We start from the raw sequence: 21867 nt of genomic DNA, 5'->3' as shown, positions 1-21867 counted from the left end.
TAAGAGAACACCTCTTCAGCGGGAAGCGCCTTGGTTACCGATTTACAGAGATCGAAAAAAGACGTGACCGTGCGACCTGTAGTGTAGTAAGTTACAAACCATATTATCCGTTTTGAGTTAATTGGTCGGAAGCTTCGTTTACAGCGCCCAGTCATTAAGGAAATGACACGAACTTTCCCCCCAATTCCTCATAAATAACCCCGAGCGTTACATTCAAACATTTAAATAGAAATTTATTTGAGGTGCTAAACGTTACCATCAAATATCGACACATTTCGTGGTTGTTTAGTGCTCTCCTCTGAGTTCTATTCATCTCTGTCTTTTTCTTCATGAGGTGCGTTACAGTGTTTAATTCGCGGAATGGATTTCTACACACGGTTGGAAATACGGTTGGAAACACACCGATGTCACGTTCGGACTGGGATGATTTTATAATCAACTAGATATTTAATCAACAGAAGTGGCAACTTTTGTTTTGCAGAAAATTACCAAGATAATTAAAAAATATATATATTTCCACTACATTTCTACTTGTTATTATCTTATTTATACGATGGGGTCTGGATCGTCCAAAAAGGCGAGGAAGGTCTCGACAGTGATAACGTGAGTATAAGTTATTTTTTTTTATCATTTATTACGCTGTATTTACAAAGTAACAATTGCAAGAGGATACCTCTAATTGAACCAGGGAACCAGGAATTCAACCCAATTTGTCCCCCTATCGTGAGGGCCAGATGGTGACCGTTTCAGGAGTCGAGCAATACGCCGGATACGTATCGCTTTCGTCTTTCCCCTTCCCGCAGTAATAATCTATTCATAGTTTCATCAGAAATAGTGTAAACGCTAGTCAATTTACCACCATCGCCTTCACCGACAATACCACCACCCTCTCCCACGGGGAAAGACTGACATATTGATAGCCCCCTCCCTCCTACCTTGGTCATGGCTTAAAGACTGCCACAGACTCTATCGAGTCAGTACAGCAACTTCTCCTGACGAGCCTGTCTTGATTGATGACAATTGAAAATAACCTCCATGTTAAGCTTTAGAATATTCATGTTTATAGAAACAAATATGCAAATTTCTGTTCCTATTTAGTGATTATTATTTTCATTGCATCTTCAACATGGTCATTGCGACAACCAGTCTTAACATTAAAAGTATAAAATATAAAAACAATTCCTTGCTTAATTACATACAGCAAGTTTGTCCTGTATACTAACTAAAAAGAGATTAGCATGCAAAACTGATCTCAACTTTTACAAGTTTCGTCGAAAGCTGGCTCAGATTACCTACATCAACAATGATGGTTCATTTAGTTATCTGATAAGTAATTTGCATATAACTGCGCCAATCTTCCACCTGTCTCATCTGTACTATTATGATAAAACGTTTGTGTGTTTGTATTTTGGTTTTCTTTATCTGTTTTCGAACAGGGCTACCGCTGCTTTCGAAGATGCTGGAAAAAAAGCTGCGACCGGGAGGGATGAGGGGGCGCAGAATAAGAATAAAGGAGAAGATGGCGGGAATCAGTATAAACATAGTAAGTACTAAATGCTTAAACGCTGAGAGTGGTGGAGTGCGGGCAGTGGCGTAGCTAGAGGTTTTGTCGCCCGTGTGCAAGAGTAGAAAATTGCGCCCCCCCCCCCACTACTGAAAGAAAATTAAATTGAGCGTGACATTACAGAATACAGAACAGAATTTTTAAAAAAGAGAAAACGGTCGAAATGGACTGAAAAGAAATCACAATCTACAAATTTGCTAATAAAAACAACTACATTCAGTTCAGATTCTTATTAGTAACTGGAAAATATTCATGCCTGACGACATACATCAATTTCGTCATGTTTTTCTAAAAAAGTTTTTTTTTTAACTCTCATTCTCCCATTTCAGCGCCCCCCTAAACCCGGCGCCCGTGGCACGTGCCCTCCCTTGACCCCCTCCCATAGCTACGCCATTGAGTGCGGGCAGGGGTGTGGCATACAACCCTGTTGGATAATTTGAACTTTGAAAGTATAATGCAAAGATATTCTTCAGTCAAGCCATAAAACGTCAAAGTGAATCAATGAATGGATGTTTATGCACGAATGAGTAACCGAGAAAACAGTAACCTATATCTTGATTCCATATGAGACAGCTGGGGTGGATCCAGAATTTTAAAAAGGAGGGGTGTGGTCCTTAAGGTCGTTGCAGCAGACCCCCCCCCCAATGTTAAGGGGTCTGGGTCTTACCCGGGGAAACTGTGCATTCATGGGTATAGTTAGGCTCTAAAAATAGATCTAAACTTATGGTACACGCAAAAGATTGCGATAATAACTATATTTTGAATGTGTTTTTTGGTGGGATTAAAAGCCCGATATAAACATATATAAGTACAACAACGAAGCGTGCTATAGTATCATACTGTTGCAATCACAATCACGGGCATTTGCTTCTCCTGGCTTCCTGAATTTCACAGAATATCTCTTTTTTCGTACCCATTTAACAGTGACGTAGGCTTACCTTTTATAACAAATAAATATGCAGTAGCAACACCAATCCATATGAGAACAATTAAAAAGAACCTTACATTCAACCACATGTATAAGCAACATTAAAGATCTAAACATACAACAATGAAACGTGTCGTTACTGTTCAGTCATATAGAGGCGTTTGTTATTACCAAAGTTGATATAAGTCCTGTTTGCGCGTTTTCGTAAATATTTAATAGTGAACTATCGGCTTTCCTTTATTTAATTAAAAAAAAAACGATAATGGCATAACAAAACAAAGTAATGTGAGGTTATCTAACTTATGGATACATTTCAAACATGTTTAAACAAAAGTCGATGTATGTTATGTTTAGCATAAGCTTATATTACGGATTGCACACATGATGACTACGCACTGTATTAATGCGTAATTGTTTTTGTTTTGCTTTTTTTCAGATGGAACCGATTCATCGCAAAATAGCAATGGACATGTCCTAAGGCAAGATAACATGGAGGATACCCACTCTGATAGACAGCAAGATGGTGACCAAGAACAGATACCTAAAGAAGCTGTTGTCAAAATACAGAGGTATAAAATGTATTAAGAATGCTAATGCACCCTCTCTTCCCCTCCCCTCCAAAACCTACCCAGGCCTGCGGTGACCGTGTTAGTCTAGAAATATAAAAATAAATTTACTTCGCTTCGCTCTCAGCTGTCTCCAATCTACTTTATCTACCCTTCAAACTGTGTAAAAGTAAGTTGGCCTGACGTTTCGATCCTAGCAGGATCTTCTTCAGAGGCTAAATGACAAGTTACAGTAACAGAGGGGACAAAAACACGCACAGAATACAGACAGGTTAAAGAGCATCACATTTTAGTACTGCGCCCTCAATCCTGATCTGGTACTCCGCCCTCTCAGTCCTTCTTGCCGAATCTACCATTCAGAAGTTAACCTACGCATTTGCCACTTAACATTTTCTCTGCCTGGAATTTCGTCTTAGTTTCTATCCCGGTGTTTTTCTTTTGGATGAAGGATCATCTCTGAACCAAGTTTCTTCACCGTCTCGAAGGGATAAATATAAGTATATCCTTTTTGAATTGTAAGTGTTTTTAACTTTTTGTAACGTATGAGACGAAGGTTTAGTTTTGCCGGTGATTTATCTATAACAGTTTTACTCCTCTTCCACTGTACCCTCCTCTATGACACCTCTCCCACTGACCCCTCCTCTCTGACACCTCTCTCTTCCCCAATGGTTCTTTTCATGCAATTTTCTTGCCGAAATTGTTTAACTCTCATGTGTACAGCGTCTACAAGAAGAAAATATATGACCAAGTTTGTGATTTTAAAACAGAAATATATATCTTGACATTTCAAACTCAAGATTTCGTGTTAAATGGAAACCAACCCTCCATTTTATATATTGATTTTACCGAGATGGCTTACTTAAATGCAGATGGCTTACTTAAATAGTTTTATGATAAAACCATTTGCGCATGCGCCAACTATTATTCCCTTGCAATTAGCTTTGAGTATTTCATAACTTCATTTTTATGTGTTTATATAGGCCTATTCTGCCTGTTGTAACTGAAGATGTGATATCGATTGATGGATGACAAGCAAGAAAATATTAACGATTTATATTGTAAAACTCAATAAAGTTCTATATTTTTACATAAATAGGTAATAAAAAAAAGGCAAAAAAAAAATAGGTTCGTGTTTTTATTAGAAGGAAATGTCTCCCGTATGTAATATACATCGCATATATCCAGTAACGTGCGATGATAGCGTATAGACTGTCATATATTTATATCGATAGGCTTAAGCTAACAAACCTTTACATATAATACATCTATAGTAGACGAGGTACATTGTGCAACGGTCGAGTAGGTTACATGTATACATAACGTGAAACCGTTCGTAAATCAGTCTAACGTGCGTGCGTGGGTGCATGTTTCTTATTTTATGAGCCTGATCTTTCCCTTTAGAGAATATTTTTCACTTTGGCTATAAACAATAATTCTTGGAAGCGACAAAGTTTTTATCGGGGATTATCTTACATAAACACTAAATATATCATCTGATTTCACAGATGATTTAGTTTATTTGCAGCAACCAGTAAAGTAGATCTTGCTTTGCAAAAAATGTTTGTCCTTAATTCCCTGTGGATCGAGTAAATCAGCAAGGTTTTTATTGGTTTTTTGTTTGATGAAATTTGACTGTTGTGCTAATTAGAACGAAATAAGAAGACAATTTGGACAATTTTACAAGACTGTTTATACATCTTTCGTCAAATATATTGAAGTTCCGAATAGAGAGAATATCCATTTGCTTGTGCGGTGAATTGTGAGTGTGAAAGGAATTAGCAGCAAATGTTGAAAGGAGAAATATCTATTTCGGTACGGATTTTATTCAATGAAATCGAAAACAACAAAACCTTAAAATAAATGTTTCGTGTTATAACAAAACATCCGGCGGCAATTTATTGACCCCTATAAATTAACAAAGACAGGGAGAAGTTTCATCGCCTAATGCAGTATTAGACAAAAAAATATGAAATAATATTCATGTACAGTACTTTGCAAGGTCTTTGAGGAAATATCCGAGACAAAGAAAAAGATTAAAATTTCAACATTCGACGTTCTCTTGAGGGTATCAAGATGGCAAGGCCTCGGAGTAACTTTGAGATTTATCTTTACAGCGTCTTTCGAGGATATCAAGACAGGCAACTCTTAAAGAAGCAGAGTGATATGGCTATCAAGATACAAAGGTAAGATACATGTAGCTATAGTCTTAAAACAGTTGTTTTGTGTTTGTTTGTTTGTCACTTACAGAACCCTCCCTCTTTGAAACAAGACTGTTTGCTGTACAATCAAATTCAGTCATGTTTCTTAAAAATGTCTTCATCAAATGAATTATATATAGAGTAATTGTGGACCTCGTTCGACCGACCAAACACTTAGTCACATTTAGTCATCTTACAAAAAAAGAAATACAAAAAAAAAATGTCCAAACGATTATAGGATTTTCTAGTTTATTTTAAACATTCGTATGAATATTCGCATTCTTATTTAATACTTCTTTAGTCCAATATTTTCTAAAGTGTACCCAAATTGCTTGAAGGTGAACTTGTAAGTGAATCAATCTTTTCTAGCAATATGCTAGAGAAACCAATAATGGTCAAACTATTTCTGTTCATACAATGGGTGCATGCAACTGGTGATATTAAGTTAACTCAAGGGCGGTGAAAGAGGATTGAATATGGCGACTGGAAACCTGCCCAGCCTCGCCTCCCACCAAAACCAGCTCCTTCGCATGGACCTCCTTTGCACCACAATGCAGGTTCCGGCCAGGGCTGCCAGTTTTGGCGTTTAAAACGCCAAAACTGGCAGCCCTTGCGTTCATCGAATTTTATTTGCTAGGCTGCATTTTAGTTTTTTTTTTTAATAGCCTACCAATTTATGACAAAAGGTTGCTGAAACTTGACACATTACTCCTAAGAAAATTTATTCCAGTCACTTCATGTTCTTCAATTTGAATCAAGGTCGCATAATGTAGGCCAGCGCGTCGGTCAAAATGTTGGATTTTTTTATAACACGTTTCATTCCCTAATGTTCAGCTAAGAGACCCGCAGTTGCAAAGGATCTGCGAACCCTCACAATGCCTGTCAATATACAGATTCAATTGTCATAAAATAGCAGCAAATTTGTATTTGGCGTTTTTCACCCGAATTGGTCGCAGATTTTCCTCTCCCCTAATTACCCTTCTCTAAGCCTACCACTCACCCCATCGGGATACATCACTACATCATTTCAATACAACATATGTTTACAAACTCCGTTTTTTTCTATAGACGATTTCGACGTCATATGTCTCAGCAGACTGACGACGGAGAAACTAAACCCAAGGAAGACAAGATTGAAGAGCAAAAAGGTTTGTAAACCAAGGATGATAATAACAAGAAAAACAACCGTTATAACAAAAGCTTTTCTGGAACTTCTTTCTGTTAAGTTCACATAGGACTATATCATGTGTAATGTTACATTGGTTTCTTTAATTGTGGTATTTGGAAAATGTTTTCTTTTGAATCAATGTCTTAATTAACAGTTAACAAGATCCAGAGTAAATATCATACAAACTACTGCTTAAAGCTAGTATAAGTAACTATTTATAAAGAATCCAATTTACCACGTTACCAAATCTATGAAATGTATTGTTGTAATGGCTAGAACGATTTCTAAGAAATGTGTATATTATATTTTCAAACAAAAACAAAACAATAGTATAACTCACTCACAGTTGGTAATTTGCTTCAGCAGTAAGAATTCGCTCAAACGTTACTTCAGCCACGATTCGACAACGCAAATTATGTTATCACTACGTGGTAGGCCAACAGGCCTATCCATTAATAAGAAAATATGAGTGCGGTTTTGATTATTATTAATATGTAAAGTTTTCGTGGCTTCATCACTATAGTTTTAACTCTCCATAATTCTGTTGTTGTACGTATATGTTGATATAGGGTTGAAATCAACTTTACTTTACGTAAAAGATTTCCACTACAACCGTTGTTTTCCCAAATTTACTGGCTCTATGTTCATCTTCAGAAGATGAATACAGAAAGAAAACATTAATCATTATTCCCTTTGAAATGATAGAAGATTTAGATAAAAGAAGAGACGATAGAGAAAATCGAGCCCGTGCTTGGCGTGATGATACCCCTGAGTTACTACGGAGGAAATACTCTGTTCATGTTGGTGAGTTCTAGATGAATTCCATTCTTTGTGTAGTCCAATAACATTACAAGATGAACACTTGTTTAGCTCATAATCCATAGTGATATTAATATTAAGTATCCTCACAATGTTGAAGTATTTTGTTAGTTGATATGTTGACTTTCCTATACAAGCAACTTTACAACGTTTGTATGTTATCAATGGCAAAATATAGACAATTAAGATCGTGACATAACTAGATAATCCCGCTAAGAAAGTTGTGTAAGTTCTGCGTTTAACTACTGACGATAGTGTAGTGACGGAATTTGGTGATTGTATTAAACCCCTTTATCGCTATAATGTACGTATCATATAACGAGGAATTTCAGTGTGCTTAAACACATGTGCATGGAAAGGATCATGCAAAGATTAGTCGATTTAAAGCAAATGGCTTTGCAACGTAACCTTTTATCTCGCGAATACATATAAGCACAAATATTCTGAATTTTGTTTTTTTTTAAATTATTTCGGGCTGAACATATTTCTTAGATTCCAGAGAAACCTTTCTGTAGTAGTTTCTAGAGGAAAAAATCGGTTTGTAGTTGGGTTTTTTTAAAATATTTTTTTACAAGTGAAGAATAGAAAAGACAACTGGATTCCCTTTTAGTGATTTTAGGCAAAAAACTACTCATAAAAACAGAGGCATTGATTGACAAGTTTCCCATATATGAGTTTTAGTATCAAAATGCAACATACTAAATAATATTGCTCAATATTACAACTTTCAGAACCAGCTAAAATAGTCATTTGTCAAATAGTCCAAGTTGTTGTTTTTCCTTTCTGTTTGAACAGGGGAGAAAACCCAGGAAGAGTTTAAAAATTTTCAAGACGAAATAACCGAACTGAGATGGAAAGCTGAACAACAAATTGAGAGAAATGTCTATGGCGACACACATTCACCTAGAAGGGTCTTGGTAGGTTTACCAATAAATTGAAAACAAACCAGACAACCGTTGTCTCAATAGCAACATATGTATGTATGTATTGTATGTATTTTAGATCCTCCTGCAAGCAGGAACTCGCGAAGAAGCCTCATTGGCTTATCAAAGCCGCAAGCTGACCTAAGTCAGTCTCTTAGATTCATATTTAACATCCATGATTATGAATTGTCAATTGTCAACAACTCTGTAACTGGACGACATACATTGATCTTGGAGTGACTCGAACTGGGCACCTTATGATTGAAAGGCACTGGCGTTAACCACTGAGCTAACACTCCTAGCTTTCATAACTTCGATACTATGTAGTCTAATTCTATGACAAATTCAAATTGAATGATATGTATTAAATCAGTGGTACGCTAACTTTTGTTACCAAGAATCTTCAATGAGGACTAAACCACCGCGAACCCACCAGACTCCCGCCCCGCCCCGCCACCCACCCCTTCCCCTCAGAATCAACGCTCAGAATGCATGACAGCATAACTTGGATCATAGAGTTGACGTGAAAAATATTTAGCTGATCGATCTCCGCCGTCGGCAAGCTCTGAATATTGTTGATAACTTTTCCGAGGTCTGCAAAATCCCGCGACCCGCCAAAATGCGGTCCCACTTTTCAGTATAGCGTCCCATGGCTGGGTTTGAGGGCAAGTTCAGATGGAGTATATCAAAAATCCATGTTGCAATTTGTTGATGGTGAAGAAAAGGTTTCAGTTAAAGACATTTTACTGGCGTCTTTTGTTTCCTAAACATCAATAAAGTTTCATATTTGTGTTTTGTTTTATCTAGTTCATTTCTTCAAATGTTCAGAAGAGTAGTGAGCTGACCGAGGCGGGATTACCAGATGTTCTAACGTTTCACTATGTAAGTGCATGTAGTCATATAAATATATTATCAAATATGTCGGTAGCCAGGTCGGGCAAAAGGACAATTATGTCACAACCCCCCCCCCCCTCATTTGACGTCTTTATTTATCGTTAAGTATATCATGAAAATGAAAATACATTATTAGTTATCATGAATAGGAATCATGAGTGTAAATCAATTTGTTTTCAAAACAAAGTCGATTTTCGTCTTTAACACAATATGTCTTGAATGCACATTTAGGGCAATATTGATGATAAAGCAGCCAATCAATAGAGACGAAAATTGGTAATGTTCATACGGAGTACTTGAGAACACATTATGTGTTATATTTTCTTATGATGTTTGTGTTGTTTCCGGGGACCTGAAATTGTTTTCATAACGTTGAACTAACACATTCAATATCATTTGTTTTCTCTGCAGGATTTTACTAAAGACACCTTCGAGAATTTAATCAAAATGTTAGAGTTGAATTTAGAAGCTTACAAACCTGGATCAAGAGCTAGGTCGATATGTTTTGTTTCTCAGGTAAGGAAGCATCAGACACCTCGGACCCCACTTACCTCTTACCCCCCCCCCGCCTCGTCAGACAGGGGTACATTAGCCTTCAACACACGAGACCAGAAACCACGACTCGGTCAAGACTGTTTACGGGCTCACACTTAACTCAATCATAGCTACTCGGGCAGTTCGGATCATTGCTTACAAATACGATTGATCTCGTATATGAGCCAGGTTCAATTCACTTCAGGATCAGTCGGGCCCTCACAACCAAATAATGCCGAAGGAATAATACTTTACCAGTATTTGTTATCCCTAAGTATGACGTCATTTTGAGCATGCGTACTTATTAGCATTGAATTAAGTTTCAAATTAAGTGTTTACCTTTTATCTTCCTTCTTTGCAGGGAGGACCGGGAGTTTTGTATCTGTTGAAAAAGAGGGCGCTAACGGTACCAAAATTAAAGAAAGAATCAGAGGCCGATCAAGTTAGGTATGTTAAAAGTAACACAAAATTGCTTTAAAAATGTGTTTTTCGCAATTAACAACATTAAGTACAGTCAATTGTAATGGCAATTGGACTAATCTGTTTATATTTCAATACCGTAACACTTTATTCGCCTGTCTCAAAACAGTTATTAAATTGTAAACTAGATGAAAATCTGAAAGGAATAATCATCGAAATATGATGTAGTTCCTTGAAATTATGATTTAGTCGGATGACAACCCTAATTTGTCGATGCAATGTCCAAACAAACGGTTTATTTTTTAATTAAACACATATTTATGACTATTTGTCTCAGGGGTATTTCTACCCCATGCACAGATGCAATGTGTCTTTCTTCTGATCTGGTGTAACTGTTTACATCAGCTTATTTTACTACAGCATTAACAGGGCTAGACATACGTCATGAATATACAAAGCGAAATTACAATTGGTCGTTTCCCATGAAAAAAAAGAATGTTTTTGTTTAAAAGGTACATCGATGGTTGTCGTCCAAGACTACCTATTATCTTAATGTTTTCGTTTATTTTTTCTTTCAGGTTTTGGGAATCTGTCGGTAGACGCATGAGTAAAGTCAGCTATCAGGACTCCATTATACATGTAATGGGTAACAACGTCATGGGCAACGAAAAGGGTCAACTTGTAGGTTAAATTCTTCTTCATCCTGAAATTAACGGGGATCATGCGCACTTACTTAATACTTGATATTATACGATATCTCAGTTTAGCAAATCACGAGGGTTCTTTGGTCACCATGACAGTTCTGATCTCGTTCAAGCTAATAATAGTCTCGGCACTTGTAAACAATTGTTTAGCAGTTTGGATTCCGTTTTGTGGTTCTTATTAATCTGATGTCTGATACCAATTAATTAATAAATATCAATTATTATCATTATTGTTGTTTTTAATGTTGTGATTTGTGTACAGTGACGTCTACCATGTGAAATAGGACAACAAAACGATTGAAAATATCGCTTTATAACCCACCATGTGCAACCTTTACCACCTCATGTTACAAGAGGATGTTTCCCTTATTTTATAATATGTAGCCTATTATTAGTCTGTTATTATATTTCATAGGCTATGTAGCCAATCATCCACACGGTAAATGCCCCAACATAATGTTTTTCACCTCAACATCTTAGTAATTACCTCCAAGCAACTTGCAGCTTTTCTTACGTATACTTATTTCTTTCATGCAAACTCGTGATAAACTAGAAAAAGTAATTTACAAGGAGGCTGCCCTGCATATTGTTCAAATCAAACCTAACACATCTGCATATTCTCACCGTTCTAGTTGTCGACAATCCAATTCTCTATAAAGTTATTTTCTATTTTATCATTAATTCTCTTTATTTCTTTGTATGAATTTTCAGCTCTTTGATAGTCTAGAAACAATAATGATGCCATCCGTTGTGAAGTTCAAAGCACCACTAGAACTGAGCGAAGAAGGTGGGTTTTGATCATTCATATTTTTCGTCACCAGAGACTTAAAGTAGCTGGGTTTACGTCACTTCCCACAAAACACTCGATTAACTACTTCAATCTCCTATGACTTTTTAGAGGTCTTGTAAATAATAATAATAAATACTACTAACCTCTAATAATTATTCTGTCTAGTCTAACCCTCCTTGCGTCGGTCCAGGGAACTTGAACTGTCAGTTCCAGGATAGATCCGCATATATAAAAATCCTTGTAAATGAATAAATGTATCACTGAATCCGCTAGTAATTGGTGGGTTGCATTGCTACATCCCACACATAAATGTCCGGTGGATTCCCGAAGAATGTACGAAAAATATGTGAAGTATCGGCCTTTTTAGCCAGCTATCGCTGTAGTGTAGGCAATGGTATATATTGTAGTTATAAAGTAGTATTACGGCTTAGGGAACGACCTTCGCTGACCGATTCCATGAACGAAGTGACTGATAAAAATATGTCGCTCTACACTTGAACTTATGACCCCAAAACTTTCTCTCGTTGGACACTGGTCCTCTTTGTTCAAGTTTACTATAAATGGGAGTGGAGATAAGCAAGAAAGTTGGGCGACAGAATGTCTATAAACAAAATAAGTAGGCTGTTCCACTTTGCGAGAGGGAATATATAGGCTCGCTTGCAGTGCGGTCACTACATCTAGCTCCCCCCTAGATTGCTAATAATAATGGAAGGCAATCGATTAGAACTGCGTAGCTAAAATGACTAGCTACTAACTTCATGGATAAATCTGTTGGGCCAATGAACATGTCGGCCACTACGAGTTACTCTATCTGGTCTATTAACTTGAGGCGGAGAAGAAATATTACTTTGTTTACGAAGAATAGGCGTAGGCAATGAACGTACTGGAGGCTTACCAGATGGTGGCTTCCTAGAAGGTGGCTCACTAGGTCGTGATGATTGATCTGATAGTAGTTAGTCACTGAAATCTTTATCTAAGTATGCTACCTTCAAGCGATCTATACTAACAATTTCTTCCCTGGTGATGTAATCTAGCTTGAAAAACTTATTGCCTTTGCTAATTACACGATATGGTCCTTTGTACGGGGACAGTAGCGACTTACGAACTGCGTCAGTGCGAACCCACACATGTGTACAAGTTTGTAGATTCTTGTCTAACTGGCTGGTGTGACGTGACGGCCTAGTTATTGCTGGACGTAGATTTGCCATATGCTGCTTTAAGCGATCTGAATATTTGCTCGGGTCCGTCAGGGCAGGAGTATCAATGGGTGTTACTAGTTCGCATGGTAATGTAAGTGGAGAACCAAAAACTAATTCTGCAGCGGAGCAGTTAATGTCGGCTTTAACCGTGGCGCGGATACCCAGGAGTGCAAGCGGAAGTGCTTCTGTCCAGTTTGTAGAATCCGGCTGCGCTTTGAGCGAGGCTTTTAGCTGTCGATGAAAGCGCTCTACTAAACCGTTCGCTACAGGATGGTATGAAGTTGTGCGAATGCGTTTCGAACCGAGCATGCGACTGAGCTCTCTGAATAGTGATGATTCAAATTGCGATCCCCTGTCTGTGGTGATTACAGATGGTACTCCAAATATAGCGACCCATCGCTGAATGAATGCCTTGGCTACTGTTTCAGCTGTGATGTCACTGATAGGTACAGCTTCCGGCCATCGAGAGAAACGATCAACTATAGTAAGAAGGTACGTATATCCGTTTGATGGTGGAAGTGGTCCTACAATGTCAATATGAATGTGTTCAAAACGTGCATTAGGTGTTACGAAGGTACCTACCGGTGCCACGTTGTGGCGATGTACCTTGGCCTGCTGACACCTGATGCATGAGCGAGTCCATTCACGAACGTCTCGATTGATACCGGGCCACACGAAACGTTTAGTGATGAGATGTTGTGTTGCCCGAATGCCTGGATGAGATAAAGAATGCAGGGAGTCGAAAACTGCACGACGAAATCTTTGTGGCACGTATGGCCTGGATGTGCCTGTAGAGATGTCACAAGTGATGGTACCTTGAGATGACGGTAACGGAACTTCTTTGAATTGCAAAGTCGACGACTGACGTAGCTTGCTGAGCTCTTCGTCGACTTCCTGTTCCGCTGATATTGCTTTAAAATCTATATTCGAAGCACTGACTGTGTTGATTGTGCTTCGAGATAAGGCATCTGCTACAACGTTATCTTTACCTTTGATATGACGTATGTCCGTAGTAAACTGTGAGACGAAATCCAAATGACGAATTTCTCGTGGTGAGTACTTGTCAGGACTAGTCAAGAATGAATATATAAGTGGCTTATGATCTGATAAGACGTGAAATTGTCTACCTTCTAGGAGATGACGAAAGTAGCGAATGGTGAGATATACAGCCAATAACTCGCGACCGAATGTGCTGTAACGAGTTTCCGCTTTCTGTAGGCGCTTCGAAAAGAATGCGATTGGCTCCCAGTTACCTCCCACTAACTGCTGGAGAACCCCACCTACAGCTACGTCCGAAGCGTCCACCATCAGACAGAGCTGGGCGGTAGGGTGTAGATGATTGAGAAGTGTAGATTGTGCAAGTGAAGCTTTGACATTCGAAAATGCCTGTAACTGAATATCCGTCAAGTTGATAGGCATGTTCTTAAGATTAGTTCGTAAGAGATCAGTCAGAGGTTGAATGATGATAGCACAGTTTGGAATGAACCGTCTATAGCAATTAACAAGCCCCAGAAACTCTCGTAACTTGCGGAGTGTATCAGGTGGCGGAAAGTCAGTGATTGCTTTGACTTTGTCCGTTAATGGAGTAATGCCACTTGCATCGACGTGATGTCCTAGAAAATCCAGAGATGAAACGCCGAAAATGCTCTTCGAAGGATTGATTACTATTCCGTGTTCATGAAGGCGATCGAAGAGTTGTCGCAGATGATCGTAGTGCTCTTCATGTGAAGAACTAGCGATGAGCAGGTCATCGATGTACGCATATACGAATGGGAGGCCTCGTAATACTTGGTCGATGAAACGCTGAAATGTCTGGGCACTATTCCTGAGACCGAATGGCATTCTCACAAATTCGAACAAGCCAAATGGGGTGGTGATGGCAGTTTTGGGAACGTCATCTGGCTCGACAGGTATCTGATGATAAGCTCTTACAAGGTCAATCTTGGAGAAAATGGTTTTACCATGGAGAGAAGATGTAAAGTCATGAATATGTGGTATGGGGTACCTATCGGGCACGGTTGAATTGTTGAGGGCCCGGTAGTCACCACATGGACGCCAGTCACCAGACTTCTTAGGAACCATGTGAAGGGGTGAAGACCAACAGCTCTCTGAGGGCCTGACGATTCCTAGTTGGATCATGTGTTCGAATTCGTCTTTCGCAATCCGATATTTGTCCGACACTAATCTACGAGGCCGTGCGAATACAGGGGTACCCTTTGTAATAATGTGATGGGTAATGTTATGCTTGATTGCCGTTTCCTTGTAGCATGGTCTGGTGATGTCCGGATATGTGTCGAGTAACGCGTGATACTGCGATTGTAGATTGGAGATACGATAAGACGGACTCGGCGACGTGTCTGTTGAAGTGCGCACGTTTACGCTGAGCGATGTTTCGAGATCGATTAGCTTGCGATGTTTGACGTCCACGGCTAATGAAAAGTGAGCGAGGAAATCAGCACCTAGTAATGGCGATGCTACATCGGCTAGTATGAAGACCCAGCGATAAACGCGTCGTAGACCAATGTCGAGTGTGAATGACCTCTCACCAAAGCAGAGATGGGTGTCTGGTTTGCGGCATTTAAGGTAAACAATGGCTGTTTCCCTTTTTCCACTTTTGTCGCAGGAAAGACGCTCACCTCAGCCCCGGTGTCAACTAAAAATCTGGAACCTGTCCGGCGGTCAGTGATATAAAATAAACGACTGCTGGATGATGCGCCATGACGATTCGTCGTTCCTAATCGCTGGCTGTTGAGTTTGGGGACTTGTTTTGGTTGCCGGATGTCTGAAAGTTACATGGTGGTGTACCTTTCTCCGCTGCAGCACCATATTGCCAGTGGTACCAACACTGAGATCCAGCATGGGAACGCTCAGAAGACGGAGACCTTGTTCGTCGTTGGGATGACTTACCATCCCTCGGTTTAGATCTGCTCCTATTGGTTCGGTTACCTTGCTGTCTACCTAGGGCCTCAACTTTCAGTGTGAGAGCTGCGACCATTTCCCTCAATTCTGCCATCTCTGTAGAAGGTGCATTGACAGAATTAACCGTAGGGGTAGGTACAATGGCCGAGACCTGATGGACAGACGGGGTTACTTCCATGATTTTGTCTGCAATGACTGCAAGTTGCTCAACGTCGATTGTCTCGCTAGTGGTTGCTAGAATAAGCTGCACATTAGTCGGTAGTCGCTGTAAGAACAGCTGGCGGAGAAAATTGTCATCTAATTTGCTATCCCCGAGAAGCTGGCGCATGCGCCGTAATAGTTGTGACGGTTTGCGATCGCCGAGTTCCTCTGATATGAGTAGTTGATGTAGCCGCCTTTGTTCCGACGCACTTGTTCGCTTAATTAGCTCGGACTTCAATGTAGAATACGGTTGTTTGGCGGGCGGGTGCAACAATAAATCCCTAACTTCCTGTGCTATCTCGGGCTGAAGGGAAGCGACAACGTATGCGTATTGCGTCTGCTCTGACGTAATGCCACGCGTGGTAAACTGCGCTTCGACCTGTGCGAACCATATGGTCGGATCGTTCGGCCAAAAGGGAGGTAGTTTCAAACTAACTGCAGCGAGTCTTGACTGGGTTTCGGTTTTTTTCTCTGGATCGGTCATGATGACATAAACAATTTAGTTACATGAAATGTTATAGAATATTAAGGATATACACGCCTAATTTAACTCTTGAAGTGCTTGTAATTCCTTGCTGAACGATTTGACCAGCTCTATATGCCACTTACGCTTGATCGATGAAATCGCGTGTAGACCGTCATATAAGTGTGTGAAATTGTTTCGAATTCTACGCAGTGGACGACCGGAGCGAGATCGGCGTTTGTCGGCTTTGCGGATAGATGTGTGCCAAGACAAATTCCAAGGCTGAATGATGTTCGGTGCGTTACGATTGTACTCCTTAATTTGCCGATTGATGGCGTCAATTGTTATATTGTGCTGATGTTGGAATGTAGATAGTTCGGCTGCCGTGAAAATGGGCGATCGTAAGTTCCTATACTGTTGGAATTTCAAGAACGACGCAGGTGGAATAGTGGCGAATGATACGATAGACTTGGGGTGTGTGGCGAGTACGCTATGTTTGAAACGTTCTAACTCGTTGAAAAGCTCATGCGATGTTACGCGAGATGGTTTGAGGACGCGCTTTCCCCTGGAGTCCCGACTAGAAAATTCTGTGAGATTGTTGATGCCTGCAGCTACTTTAACTATTACCCAACTATCACTGATATAATGTCGGAGCCTGGATAATGTCGGTGATAATAAATCTTGGACTGTAGCTCCCCGTTTAATTATATAGTCTATGTTTATGTCGTAACTCGCTGGTAATGAATAACGCTCGAATGAATATGAACGAGAATCCGCCACGAATAGAAAATGAATGTTCATGCCGGGTTTGACCGATATTCTAAGCGAGTATATAAGCTACCGTAGTTAAATTATGAAATGTCATGTGACTACACATACTTTACTGGCTGAACTGCTCGTGTACACACAGTCAATATCCTGATAAAAACACAAGGAAGAATTGAACTATCACGTCGGGGTCACCAATTTAGAGGACTTGTAAATAATAATAATAAATACTACTAACCTCTAATAATTATTCTGTCTAGTCTAACCCTCCTTGCGTCGGTCCAGGGAACTTGAACTGTCAGTTCCAGGATAGATCCGCATATATAAAAGTCCTTGTAAATGAATAAATGTATCACTGAATCCGCTAGTAATTGGTGGGTTGCATTGCTACATCCCACACATAAATGTCCGGTGGATTCCCGAAGAATATACGAAAAATATGTGAAGTATCGGCCTTTTTAGCCAGCTATCGCTGTAGTGTAGGCAATGGTATATATTGTAGTTATAAAGTAGTATTACGGCTTAGGGAACGACCTTCGCTGACCGATTCCATGAACGAAGTGACTGATAAAAATATGTCGCTCTACACTTGAACTTATGACCCCAAAACTTTCTCTCGTTGGACACTGGTCCTCTTTGTTCAAGTTTACTATAAATGGGATTGGAGATAAGCAAGAAAGTTGGGCGACAGAATGTCTATAAACAAAATAAGTAGGCTGTTCCACTTTGCGAGAGGGAATATATAGGCTCGCTTGCAGTGCGGTCACTACAACTTTAACTCTTGACCAACAATGTGCAAATGTCTGGTATTTATGGACATAAAGGTGAATGAGAATACTGAATTTAGTCCCGATTGTTATATGCTAAGCAGACTACACACATATAGTGTGAAAATGCCTTACATTGAGCCTAGTATTAATAATAATTGTCTAGAGAAGTAACCAGCATTCGCGAGTTTCCCATGAATTGAGACATTAATGTTACAAACAAACCAGTTTTCAGCATTTGAAGCATATTTAGATAGCGAGAGAAATTTTCAGAAATAGACGGAAATCAGTGGTGTAGCCAGGGAGTGGCTAAGCCTCCCAATATTTTTCTGTCGCCCCTCCCCCTTTAGAAAAAATAGGTTCTGTTTGCCCTCTAGAAAAGCATCGAGGCCCCTTAAAGGAAGCCTAGCGACGCCCGATGAGTAGAATGCCATGATCTAGAATTTGGAGTATAAATTTAAATCACTAATAATCAAAGCTTTTATTTTCAGGTCAGGAGATGATCAGCTCGTACTTTGACTTGCCGAAATACAAGACTTGGAAGATGAGACGCTATTCCAAGACAGAGTAGAAGGAACCATCTCATGCGGAACTGTGATAAATCTCTGTTCAAAGCAGTGTTCAAAGCTTTTAACTTTGACCCCATCCCCCCCCCCCCCCCCCTTCTCCATTAACACTGCTGGCTCACTCCGAACTGGTTCTTACTCTATCTTGGAAATTACGATACAGATGTATCGCAGATATTCTTAAAGTTATATTCAAATAAAATAAAATAAAACTGTTAGCAAACTGCTTATCCACTAGAGAGCCTGTGTAGGAGAATGTGTAAAAGTAAGTTGGCCTGACGTTTCAAAGGCTAAATGACAAGTGATATAAAGTTATAATAATTTGTAAAGTTATATTAGATATATATAGTTTGCTTGGCATAGTAGAAGTAAAGATGTGTATCCATGGGTTTGCGGAAGGGAGATGTGAAGGTGGGAGGAAAGAGGAGGGAGGGTAAGAGATGAGTGCATCAATAAAAGAATAGTGAAATTGAGTTCCCCCGCCCCTTTCTCTTCCTTGAGAACATTAAATCTGCTCCTCACACATGGTGCCCTACTGAAATAAGTTGACTACACCACTGCAGCAAGATAGCAGGCCGCATTTCGAAGAGAATCATGGGTGTTGAAGGTTAATTCAACTTGAAACCTATATAATGAACCTAGCAGGGGCAAGATTGCAATGAAGATGAACCCACAGTGATGAGAGAAAAACGACAAACATCAGTTGTCTACTTCTGGAACACACTCCATAGTTGGATTCAGATGCATGCACGATAACTTTGTAGTACCTTGATATAATTTTGTTCTTATTGGAATATTCGAAATTTTGCAAATCAATACAAATACAGTATAAATTTAAAAATTTCCAATGTTTTTCTTTGTCCTTCACTGTCCTGGTTATGAAGAGCTATTCCAATTATTGCCGTATAGACCAATCATGTCGGATTAAGATAATTGGAGATAATCCCCTAAGTCTGGAGATCAATTTTGTCATTGTCCCTTGGGAGTTTGTGAATGGAAATATCTTTTGAATCGATACCCAATCGCTGCTATGTACAAGCTATTGAGCCAACACATCAGCACATTTGTATCCTGGTTTGTGAATAGAGAATGAGCTGTTTCTTTCACTGGATTTGTAACAACTTTGCTTGACATGGCTGTACTACAGCGATACCAAACAGGAACCTTCACTTTTTCTCAGTATTTGAGAAAACAGTCAGATACTGGGGTGCACCCTAGCCTCTCTGCTGAGGAGGATGTAAGTGGTTGTGTCCCCCGAGCAGGAATGGGCACCAAAATTTCACATCTGAATATTTAAAAGAGCTTGACAGAAGCCAGTGTTAATCCATGAAAGGCTGTTAAATGAGCTATCCCTCAATAAGCCAAATTAAAATAAGCCAAACTTAGCTCAAAGCTTACCCAAGTAAAAGTAAAACTAGCTGAATGTGTATCAATAAATGAAAGTCATGATTTTTTTTTTAGAAGCAGGAACTAATTTATTCACTTTCTCCATGAATACAACATAGAATACAACATGCAGCACCACATAACCAATCAGAATACTACATTCACTACTACAGAATGAATATTCATGCAGAATGTAACAATTTGAATACCAAGAAACATGCATACTCATTAAATACCAATGTAAATATGTTAACATGAATTTAGTTAAGACTATAAGTTTGAAAAGCTTCAAATACTCCAGTATTTGTGTTTTGTTTCATGGGAATACATGCCTGGTCCAAAGCCAGAAGGTTGTTTCTTCGTAGGCTGAATAGTGAAATTGTCCACTCCTCCGATGATGGGGTAGTGGCTGAATACAAATTACCTGATGAATACTTTAAAGCTTGCTGAATTTTAGGTTTTTCATAGCTACAATTGGCTGACTGCAATTTACCTTGGTGAATATTTATGTGTTCATCTCATCATAGGCTATGATTGGCTACATGTTCTCTTTGAGATATGTGGTAGCTAAAGCTACCACTGTACCAGGAAAACTGAACATAATTACCCCAAAAACAGTATTCAGTTATGATTCATTGTAAACTGCTGCACCGAGTTGAAGTTGCCAAACTATTAAACAGATGAATATTCATGTTTATTTAAAATAGCTATAAAGATTGATGTTTTACAGTTACTTAGTTGATGAAATGCAACTTTAAAATGATGTTTGTTCATTAATATTCATAGGATGATACTGAATAACCACTATAGTGAATGTAGTGGCTGAATACAATGCCTGATTTGAATACAATAGCATGTTACTTAGAATAAATTGAGCAGTTAAAGGGGCTTAAAAACCACACCAGTCACAAAGCTTAACAAGAGTTATGAGCTCTACCCATTTATGAATAACATCAAAATTTATGAGTAAAAAAAAAAAACACATGAACACTAAACAGTTCAATTTAGCAGATCCTTCACCTATTTATAAGAGGAAAGATTCTACATTTATTCATAACTACACTGATATAGATCATGCATATGCATGAGAACATATTCAAGTCACAATTCTTACATATGAACTGTTGTTACAATGCAATTTTTATAACCATAAAAGGAAAACTCTTGAACAATGACTGCTTTTCTTTCTATGATGATCTTTTGAGAATTATCAATATTAAGTAAAACTTCAAACATTTTGAAAATTACCATTTATGAATGGATTTTGACATGAATTATTACTACATGAATTATTAACACCAATCTACCTATGAATTGCTTAAACATTTGCTCAGTTGAAATAGATGAATGTTGATTGATACTTGCAAGATTTGAATTATATTTTTCGTTATGATTGTTTTGACGGCGGCTACCCATGCTGTAAGGAAATACTTTCAAACATTGGTAAAATTTTATAAAATACTTGAGGTACAAAAGCGACATTAATTTCATAATATTGATCTTATAATTAATGGGCTCACAACATGACCACAGGTTTTAATTAATTACTTAATTAATTAATGAGAGAAAGAGTGTATGAGGAGAAAGTGAATACTACATCTATGAAGAATTACACATCACTACGAGTAAAGCGCTAGCGTATACTAGGGCTAATTCTGAAATATACGGTTGGTGAACTCCACATAGTCCAAGGCGTTGGGAAGCTCCCGCCCCTTGCCATCCTTGAACGGATGCATGTTGAGAATGCAGTACTCGGCCAGCTTGGTTGGCATATTCTGGAGGGAGGTATAGATTGGAAGTTATTGTAGGGTTGTGTTATGATTATAATACAGGGGGAGTATATGACAATTAAATGAAACAATAAACGAGTAGCATGGAATTCATTGTACTATAATTGTTATATAACAATATCACAAAGTGAAGTGTAGTTAAAACTGCATAGTATGGAATTTTACCTTAAAGTGCATGACAAATATAACATGTTCATATAACACACTTCGTGCTACAGTATTAAGTGTAAGACTGTGCAGTGTAGTATATTATAGTATACAAATAATGAATGGTTAGGAGTGCAATAGTGCAAATATTTC

The 21867-nt window shown here is 38.7% G+C and overlaps 3 protein-coding genes across 21 annotated transcripts in view; 1 reads left to right on the top strand and 2 right to left on the bottom strand.

Annotated features, from left to right (window-relative positions):
• Positions 1–32: 32 nt before the first annotated feature.
• Positions 33–21229, top strand: LOC139964221 (NMDA receptor synaptonuclear signaling and neuronal migration factor-like). Its single transcript, XM_071965665.1, has 13 exons — positions 33–603; positions 1437–1543; positions 2929–3061; positions 5173–5241; positions 6325–6404; positions 7130–7228; positions 8039–8160; positions 8974–9048; positions 9472–9576; positions 9956–10041; positions 10593–10695; positions 11430–11505; positions 18317–21229. Exons 1-13 carry the CDS (start codon positions 554–556, stop codon positions 18394–18396), a joined length of 1185 nt encoding a protein of 394 aa, XP_071821766.1. The 5' UTR covers positions 33–553; the 3' UTR covers positions 18397–21229.
• LOC139964222 (uncharacterized) lies at positions 15441–17024 on the bottom strand. The gene has a single exon (XM_071965666.1). The coding sequence runs from the start codon at positions 16309–16311 to the stop codon at positions 15442–15444; it is 870 nt and encodes a 289-aa protein (XP_071821767.1). The 5' UTR covers positions 16312–17024; the 3' UTR covers position 15441.
• The window catches only part of LOC139964219 (spectrin alpha chain, non-erythrocytic 1-like), a 70717-nt gene continuing 68690 nt past the window's right edge, over positions 19841–21867 (bottom strand). For all 19 annotated transcript variants that reach the window (XM_071965649.1, XM_071965644.1, XM_071965653.1 and 16 more), the window contains one exon: positions 19841–21552. In XM_071965649.1, the coding sequence (XP_071821750.1) occupies positions 21427–21552 (126 nt within the window). In that variant the 3' untranslated portion in view covers positions 19841–21426. The remainder of the gene's footprint in view (positions 21553–21867) is intronic.

This window comes from Apostichopus japonicus, chromosome 22 (genome assembly GCF_037975245.1).
Source record: "Apostichopus japonicus isolate 1M-3 chromosome 22, ASM3797524v1, whole genome shotgun sequence".
Classification (NCBI taxonomy): domain Eukaryota; kingdom Metazoa; phylum Echinodermata; class Holothuroidea; order Aspidochirotida; family Stichopodidae; genus Apostichopus; species Apostichopus japonicus.
This window is presented reverse-complemented; position numbering and strand designations above follow the sequence as displayed.

What these genes read in the sequence shown, in the direction of transcription:
- LOC139964221 (XM_071965665.1), top strand. Translation starts at nt 554, where the DNA reads ATGGGGTCTGGATCGTCCAAAAAGGCGAGGAAGGTCTCGACAGTGATA. An exon ending in ATGGCTATCAAGATACAAAG is followed by an intron (nt 5,242 to 6,324) that starts GTAAGATACATG and finishes TTTTTTCTATAG; the next exon opens with ACGATTTCGACGTCATATGT. An exon ending in ACTAGAACTGAGCGAAGAAG is followed by an intron (nt 11,506 to 18,316) that starts GTGGGTTTTGAT and finishes TTTTATTTTCAG; the next exon opens with GTCAGGAGATGATCAGCTCG.
- LOC139964222 (XM_071965666.1), bottom strand. Translation starts at nt 16,311, where the DNA reads ATGACCGATCCAGAGAAAAAAACCGAAACCCAGTCAAGACTCGCTGCA.